The sequence below is a fragment of the Sapajus apella genome, unplaced genomic scaffold (genome assembly GCF_009761245.1).
Source record: "Sapajus apella isolate SASKATOON/1434 unplaced genomic scaffold, GSC_monkey_1.0 scaffold30, whole genome shotgun sequence".
NCBI lineage: Eukaryota > Metazoa > Chordata > Mammalia > Primates > Cebidae > Sapajus > Sapajus apella.
The window spans coordinates 5822596-5831966 of record NW_022436970.1 but is presented as its reverse complement, the minus strand read 5'-3'; the positions used below and the strand labels follow the sequence as shown (position 1 = coordinate 5831966).

The 9371-nt window shown below is 43.8% G+C and overlaps 1 protein-coding gene across 1 annotated transcript; it reads right to left on the bottom strand.

The window, feature by feature from the left end:
* Positions 1-2038: 2038 nt before the first annotated feature.
* PMAIP1 (phorbol-12-myristate-13-acetate-induced protein 1) lies at positions 2039-6572 on the bottom strand. Its single transcript, XM_032293652.1, has 2 exons — positions 6288-6572; positions 2039-3681 (listed from the first exon to the last, which is right to left on the bottom strand). Exons 1-2 carry the CDS (start codon positions 6343-6345, stop codon positions 3575-3577), a joined length of 165 nt encoding a protein of 54 aa, XP_032149543.1. The 5' UTR covers positions 6346-6572; the 3' UTR covers positions 2039-3574.
* Positions 6573-9371: the final 2799 nt, after the last annotated feature.

The following is a 9371-nucleotide window of genomic DNA, read 5'->3' as shown; positions in this document are numbered from 1 at the left end:
AACTCTCATTTCCAAGAAAACACAAGTCCAAGAAATTCCCACTCGACCTCCTCTAAGGTTTACAATCAATGTTTGGGAGAAGAATCCAGAACACAGAAATGTTGGGGGGTCCTTTCAAAATCCCACTCCCTGCTTCTTTTTCCAAATCCTTAACTTTTCCTCTTACTGTGTCTGAAATGAGCTCAGGAGTGGGAGCCAATAGACTTGGAACTATGGTGGGAGACCCTCTTCAGACTCCTTTGCCACCCCATTTTATGATTCAAGCTACAGGCCACCTTAAAGATGATGTGAGTATCAATTTCAGATTAACTCTGGCTCAGAGAGGTTGTCTTGTCCAAGGTCACACAGTTCATTGATAATTTTGCCTCGGAAGTCCAGCTTTAGGGTTCTAAAGTGGAACACTCCTCATATCACATCACTCCCAGTCACTATTCTATTTTTAAGGTGTTGTTTCTCTTCCTGATGGATCGTCCCCTTTGACAAACATTTCAGGAGATTGATAGCCCTTTAGGTGGCTTCGGCTCAGTGACAGAGGAGAGGAAGTGGGGCAGGGAGGGGTTTGTAGCGTTATTGGAATGGATTCCAAAACCCAAATCACAGCACACAGTTCTTTAAACTGAAGAACAACGTATTCATGGATAGATGCATTTTCTTTTATAATATAAGTGCAAGTTTAAATACTAGTAGTTCTTGTCAGTCAACAGACACAATTAGAATTGTCTAAACATCTTGGAAATTTTTTTACATTACAATATGGTTCTCAAAAATATATATATAATTCTAATATCTTAAGATTGTGAATCTGTGACTAAGTCTTCATGTGTTACTCTTTTTATATAAAAGAGCTTGAGGCACACTTTTTTTTCCTTATTTGTTTCCTAGTGGTGGCAAGAATCAGGTGCACTTTCAGCAAAATAGTTCTGGTATGCAAAGAGGCTTAGGGACAGGAGTTACTCTTCCAGTGATTGTCAAATTAAATCATCAGTTTGAACCCACCTTATCTGAAGCCAACCTCCCCCCAGCCCCACGACCTCCTCTCCCAGACAAAAGCCTTTCCCTTCAGGCATTGTTATTTATCTTCTCCAGAACCCCGAATCCTTCAGCTCTCTGGTTCGTCTTTTCCTCTAGTAACTCCTCCTCCTTCCCGCACGTTTCCTATTTTAGGAAGGCAATTTACATTCCAAGATGTCCGCCGACTCTTTTTGAAGGCAGGGGTGGAGTGAAGATGTGGTTCCCAGATCGAAGCTAAAAACTAGGGGTATCTTTCAGTTCTCACACTCAAACCGGAAGGCCATTGAGTTGCACCTACTTTTGCACATGACTAACCTCAGATGAAGCAATCTTTGCTACTTTAGGGCTGGAAGCAGAGGAAGAAGTGTGAGGTCACGGGATGGGGCGGGGGGAGGCGGGGGCGTGGAGAAAGAAAAAACAAACCCGCATTGCAGCTCCTCTCGCCAGACGCCGGAGCAGTCAAGATGACAGCTCACAAAACACCTCTAATTAGATCATGAATCTCTATAGGCTGTAATCTCGGCACCATGGGAGGCAGAGCGGGCAGATGACTTGAGGCTAGGAGTTCAAGACCAGCCTGGCCAACCTGGTGAAATCCCCGTTCTCTACTAAAAATATTAGTGCAGCCTGGTGGCGCACGCATAAAACCCCAGCTACTGCAAAGGCTGAAGTACAAGATTCACTTGAACCTGGGGGACAGAGGTTGCAGTGAGCCAAGATCCTGCCACTGCACTCCAGCCTGGGCGACAGAGCAAGACTCTGTCTCAAAAGAAAAAGAAAAAAAAAAGACCTATGTCTGGCATTCATTTCCTATTTTTCACTATTTCCCCTCCCAATTAAAGTGTAAGTCTCTTGACAGCAGAAATCATGTAAATTCCCCTGTATTTTCTACTCCAACTAATGGGAGGAGACAGTGTCGTCAGAAGGTCAGTGGATGTCTGCTGATGGAAATCAGTTAAAATACTTTGGTTTAGTAATGAACACTTAGCAGCTTACAGGATGAAGAAGAAATGAACACACAGAAAAGAACAATGAAAGCTTTTAACAGTTTACTGCCACAGTATCAACTTTATATGTGTACATACCTTTAAATACAAGTTAGACCATAAATACCCAGATGGCAAGATATCTGCCTCTAGGCTGAAAAAAAAAAATCTGCAACAAATAGACAATCTTAATACTGAAGAAAAGAGATGTGAGGTAATCTTCCATCTAAAGTGACTATAACCTACATTAAGACATTTTAACTAAAAATTCAAGTAGTTGTAAGACCTTTGGAACTTAAAAATGTAACTTTAATATACATTTTCAAACTAAAAAATATTTTAATTATAAATAGGCAAAATAAATAAAATTATTTTTGCTGAAATAAAATCATGATATTATTTCTTTTATGTATTTGAGGACTGCATATAGACCAGATAAAAAATGAAACCTATTTGACACCCTTCTAAGAATCTATATAATACTTAATACAAATTATCCATACAGATATCCATATAATATGTGAGCATATGTAGACATATATATGCACCAATGCATATGTGGAACTTTCATTCTAGATGAGAACAACCTGTTCCTCTTTTTAAAAAAAGCATATTCCAATTATGAAAATATTCTTAATTTATATTAAAAGATCACTTTTTGTAGGATGCACACTAATGTGACAAGGAGCATTTTCCAAATTTTAGAAATTTCTTTAGAACCATTCATTTCTCATCAAGTTACTTGTGAATATTTGTTTCACTAAGTTTTAATAACATCAATTAAAAATCAACTTCTTTTTTCTTTTTATTATCCCTGGTTATACAAAATCCCCATGTTCTTTTATTATATTGAATGTTCAGTCTACCAATATACTGGCCCCAAGTAACCTCCTATACTTCTATCCAATTTTTTCGAAGTTATTTTCCAGTTTTCCATAGTTTCCAACAGGAACACACTGAATGATCATCTCAACAGAAGCAATACAATTTGAGTCAAAGGAAACAAATTCTTTTACATTGTGTAGTGACCTAAGAAATCAACATTCACTATGACATTTCAGTGTTCTCAGAATGAATTTTTTTCCTTATAACAAGGTAATATATATAAAACAAATCATATACATTGTGCTGAGTTGGTACTGAAAAGCAAAATACCAAAAACAGCAATAACAACAAAGCACTGAAACTGTTTCTTCCCAGCCACCAAGTCTAATCATGGGTCATCCCCCTTTCCACTAGGCCAGCAATATCTTCAACAAAAACACTAGAGTTATCTAAGTAAAAAAGAAATATATCAGTCATTACTTCCCTATTTCCAAGGGTCTCTCGTTCTTGCTTTAAAATAAACAGAGTGGTTTTATAACATTCTTATATCCCAACAAAAATGATAATCTGGGAAATCGCCAACAGAAATTCATTTTTGATGCATTCCATCTTCCGTTTCCAAGGGCACTCGTGAATGCTTCTTCACATTCCTCTCACTTACAATTCAATCTTCAAATTGCAATCTTCACAATGCACCTCCTGAGAAAACTTCTCTTTTGAAGAAGTCCCCTCATGCCAGTTTTTTTATGCAGTCATGTTCCTGAGCAGAAGAGTTTGGATATCAGATTCAGAAGTTTCTGCCGGAAATTCAGTTTGTCTCCAAATCTCCTGAGTTGAGTAGCACACTCGACTTCAAGGTCTGAGAAGGAAAGCAAAACACGGACATTAACATTGATGACACTACCAACTGTAACTAGCAAGACCTAATATGCCCACGCTAGTGACAAACTGAGTATCCCAGGAAGCATTTCTCTTAACTTCGGCTTTATTTGCAACTGTTTTCCAAATGTGACAAACACACACAGACAAACACATTGTGACTACCAACAGCAATCCATAAGGTAAGAATAAAGACATTTACTTCGAATTTTTTTTAAACACATCCTGGATGAGGCAAGTGTTACCTTACCTTCAAATATGTCAAATACTACAAAGAGTAACATTAGTCATTTTACCAGCCTCAGATGATGTCATCTTTTTAGCTTTCATTTAAGGTTGGCTGGGGAACAGAAGTCAAGTTCTGTGTGGATTTCAAGCAGGATTTGGTTTTCAAATGGCAGTAATTTACAACTTAGGCTATACTCTCATTATATAGGCAAATCTAAATGTATTCTTTTTCTCATTAAAAAACTCTGTTATTTTCTCATGAAACTCATAACATCTTATTCTAAAATTAAGTCTACATTCTCTAAAATAATTTACATATTTCTATTTTAATGTAAACCCACTTCTTCCTACAACCCCATTCTGTACCAATCCATTGCCTTTATGGAAATGAGAGGAGCAGAAAATAAGTAATGTTTAATTCACATGTTTACTACTTTTTGGAATTGAGTTATTCTAAATGAATATTAAGAAAAATAATGCTTATAATTTCCAAGTACACTTTGTTTAGTAAGTGCAATTAACACTACACTGACTATAATATCATACCTATACTGACTATAATTTCAATTTTTCTTAACTATTTCAAAGAGCAGCTTGAGGTCTTTTGGGTTTACTTCATGATTATATACATTAAAAATCATGATTACAAATTAAAATGGTCTATTTTATAATCGACCCTGAAAAGACCACACTTAGGCTCAAAATAAATACCTGTAAATACATAGTAAAGCAAAATTTTAAACCTACGTTTCAACTAATTTCTCTCTACAAGACCTGAGTGAAATCCTTCCTAACCCCTACACCAAGAGACCTAATAAATCTCATTAGACGTTATTCTTTATGGGCTACAGGATCAAACATTTTGGGAAGTTTTATGTTGTTGTTGTTTGACAGGGAGTCTCTCTGTCGCCCATGCAGTGGCGCAATCTCAGCTCATTGTAACCTCCACCTCTCGGGTTCAAGCGATTCTCCTTCCTCAGCCCCTCGAGTAGCTAAGATTACAGGCGCGTGCCACCATGCCTGGCTAATTTTTTGTATTTTTAGTAGAGATGGGGTTTCACCGTGTTACCCAGGAGGGTCTTGATCTCCTACCCTCGTGATCCGCCCGCCTCAGACTCCCAAAGTGCTGGGATTACAGGCGCGAGCCACGGCGCCCGACCTACATAAGACGTGTTTACATAGACGTGTTGTCTACAGAGATTGAGATATATTAATACACAGTTCTAAAAGAAAAAAAGAAAAACCAATACCATTCAGCATCCAACATTGGAAGCCCTGTATCCGTTTCACGAAAAAAGTATAAAAAAAGGCAGAAAATAGTTCCCAGATTTTTCCTTAACTTCTAAAAATCGCAGTTACCTATAAACGTATTAGTATCAAATCAAGTTTAAGAGGGACTTTGCGCTGTTTCTTGTTCTTGGGAATTAAGTCAGACCACAAAGTGCTATGCACAGGTCAGATCCTTTGGCAAGAAACATGGTCAGAATTCTTGGACATCACAAAACGTGGACAAAGCTTTTTCCGTCTTACACAAGAGGCAGAGACAGCAGCCTGTTACCAACTTAGGCATGGGCACATTTGCAATGCACCACTTCCTTTGCACGCCCCACGAGCTCTATAAAATGAAAGTAACTTAAAAGGTGGGGGGGGCGGGGGCGTCTAATCGTCTGATGCAACACCAAAACGGCCCCACGATTTCGGGCCCAGGGCAAATGACTGGGTTTTCTGATTAGATTTATAAAAAGGATGGGGCCGGGGGGTTGGAGGGCTGGTCTGAAAAGTATGAATGGGGCTGGGGAGTGGAAATGGATGAATGAAAAAAGGGAGGGATCAACTCCTATTCGCCCATCCCCACCTCCCACAATATGGATTATTTAAAGATTGTTAGGTTTTCTAAGCTCCGGAACACAAGGGCCCTTGTGGGGCCGTCTCCGGAAGCACCGGGAGTCCAGGCGGTCCCCGGAACCCTCTCCTGCCCCTTCTGCCGCGACAATGACTTTCTCCTAGAGGCGAGGCAGCCGCATACACTTGCACTTGTTTTCCTCCTGGCCCCGGGTTAGGGCAAGCGGGGAGGACGAAAGAGAGGAGCCGAGCTTTTTGCCGCTGGTGAAACGCAATTACATCCCAATCCCAAATACGGCTCGGCCCCTCGCCGTCCTCATGAAGCTGGGGAAAACTCCTAAAGAACTTCCTGGAGGCGTCCCTAAAGCTGGCGCCTGGGCACAGACCTGGCCCGACCTTGGGCCCCCGACAGTGTGTGCCCGAGACACGATGGGCAGAGCCCACCCCGACCGAGACCTCGACCCCGGCCCCGACCCCGCCCGGCCTGAGTCTCCGCCGGCCCCAGCGGGTCGGTACCTGCTGGAGCCGGCGCGGGGCTCGGTTGCGCGCTCTTGCGCGCCTTCTTCCCAGGCATCTCTGCCAGTGCCGCCGCCCACTCAGCTACGGAGCCCGGGAGCCTCAGCCTCCGCCCGGGGCACCTCGGACGTCCGCAGGACGCGAGCCGCACAGAACAGACCCGCAGGCTGGGGTAGCGGGATCGGATGGCGGGATCGGGTGGCCGGACGCGCGGAGCTAACGCACAGAGCTGACGAGCGCACTCCGTGAGTGCCGCGGAACTTCTGAGGTCCCAGCGGCAGAGACCGCGCATTTGTTCCCGCGGGGGACTTCCCCGGTGACGTAGGGAAACTTGACGCCGGGCCCGCCCCTGTCCCCGCCCCCGTTCGGCCCCGCGGACTGCGTTTTTCAAGCCAACACTGGGTCGCGGCTGGCGCGGAAGTTCGAGCGGGCGGGGAAGTGCCCAGTCGAGCGCGGCCTGCCGGGACACGCTCCGGACCCGCGGCGGCGCCGACCCGCAGCGGGGGATGCTGAGCGCTCGGCGGACGAGACTCTGTTGGGCCCCAAATTACTTCCTTACTAAACGGGGGTGGGAGGAGAAGGGGGGTCGGCCTGAGCATCTGCAAACGCTGGACGTCCTCTGCGGCAGTGGTGGCGGGAGCTGGGAGGGGCGGGAGGAGAAGGATTTTCCCAGGAGGAAAGCTGGTGGGTGGGAAGAGACCTGGCGCCTGGACAATTAGAGAGACACTTGGGTAAACAAGCCCCGGAAAGAGATCGGAAAAAAAAGCTTTTCGAACTTGGAGAGTATGCGCAGTAACAGGGAAGGGAAATGAGGAGAACATTAATCGCGGCAGAGGAGATGCCAGAGGCTCTGTGAGAAAGCGCCGGGTCCCAGGAAGTCACTGCGAACGGGAGCCCTGGTGCCAGCCACAAAGAACGTCGTGTTTGGGTTGAGAAGGGGTTTGTGTGTGTCCTTCCAGATAGGTCGATATCGCCCATTCTGGATGTTTAGCAAAAACGAGTGGATCATTATCACATGGAAAACGTTCAGATCTTTTGTGGGAGGGATGTGCTACCTGGGAACTTGAAATTATTGATACAACATTTGGCGAGGCCCTGAGCAAGTCTACCATTATGAAGAGGAGTAATTAGGAATAGTTAACGGTTGTCGGGAGTCGCTCCGTGCTAAGGGCTTTGGCATGTAACCGTCGCTACTTTGCAGGTGCAGAGACAGATTTATAGAAAATTGCCCAAGTTCACATAGGCAGAGAGCACTGCCCTGATCCCGACCCACGCAGGCCCACAGAGAGCAAGAGCTCTTTCCCACTGTAGCCTTCCCAGCAATCAGTTTCTTGGAAAATGTGTGTTTTCTCCGGTCGCAGTGGCTCACGCCTGTAATCTCAGCTCTTTGGGAGGCAGAGGAGGCTGGTTCACTTGAGGCCAGCAGTTCAAAACCAGCCTTGCCAATATGATGAAACCCTGTCTCTACTAAAATACAAAAAAAATAGCCAGCCTTGGCGCACGCCTGTGGTACCAGCTGCTTGGGAGGCTGAGGCACGAAAATCGCTAGAACCTGGGAATCGGAGGTTGCAGTGAGCCGAGATTACGCCACTGCACTCCAGCCTGGGCGACAGAGTAAGACTCCGCCTCAGAAAAGAAAAGAAAAGAAAAGGAAAAAATGTGTGTTTTCATATTAGCTGTGCAGTTTAATGGAAAGATCGCAAATTGGTTGCATGGGCTCCCTAGAAGTGTTTGGTTTACGGTATTGGCCTTCAAAATATATTGCAAAAATGTGAATCGATTACCAACATTTTAAAAATTAAGGATTGCGTTAGAAGCCAAGATCCCAGCATCTCTTGGAAAACCAGAAGCTCTGACCACCTGTGATCCATTTTCCAAAAGAGCAGAATGGGCTGGGAGTGTGGTCGAAGCCACACCCTTTAGAGGAAACTTGGGTGCTCTTGTTCATCACACTCCCTGCTGTTTGCTTTCGCCATTTACATTATCCGGCCTCAGTAGGCATTTGAGGTTGTTTATTTATCTTAAATCATTCAATCAACACAAACCAGCAAATATTTACTTATGGCTTGGTCCTGCTGAAGGTATGGATAACACCATATTCGAGGCTGATGTTGGGTGTTTTTGAGTGGGGTATATACAAAGGAATCAGAATGGACAGAATTCAGGAATTATTATGAGACACAGGAAGCACAGTGGAGATGCTGCTTTGAAATCTATGATCCCCAGGTGGTATTAGCAAAGCCACTCCAGGTTCATTTTGACTGACTTAATCCTAAGGAACAACGTTAACTTTTTGGTTGCATAAATTATTAAATTTCTGCCGTTCAAATCACACGCCCTGAAATGCAGTGAATATACTCAACAACAGCCCCCCAAAAAAGTAAATCATAACATTGTTTACCTACAAAAGGTATGTTAATCCCATCCTCTAACATTTTCATTATAAAAGAATTGGTCACGTGACCCATACTGGATACAAATCTTAGGCAACTCTGCTTTTTAGGGAATTGCAAATTCAGCTTGCAAGGAGGAAAAGAGGTGGAAAGAAGTTGGGGGGGTGGCTTCGGAAATGTGTCAAAGTCAGCTGGATTATATAGAAGACTTTTAAAGATTTGGGATTTGAGATGGTCCATAAACCCTACGGTAGATCCAGCCTTCTCTAAAGAGAATTGGCCAGGCATAGTGGCTCACGCCTGTAATCTCAGCACTGTGGGAGGTGGAGGCAGGAGGATAGATTGAGTCCAGGAGTTCATGACCAACCTGGGGAACGTGGTGAAACCCCGTCTCTACAGATAACGCAAGCACAACCTGTGGTTCCAGCCACTCAGGAGGCTGAGGTGGGAGGATTGCTTGAGCCCAGGAGGGGGAGGTTGCAGTGAGCTATGATCAGCCACTCCACACCTGAGTAACAAAGTGAGGCTCCAGTCTAAAAAAAAAAAAAAAAAAAGCTAGAAGCGGAGTGAATAGCATCTCTTAACTGTATATCCTCTGAAAAAGGGAGACATCATTTAATGTTGGGCTTGCAACAATATGAACATGGAGATATTTGACCAAACAAAGTAATAAATAGAAATGTATCATGAA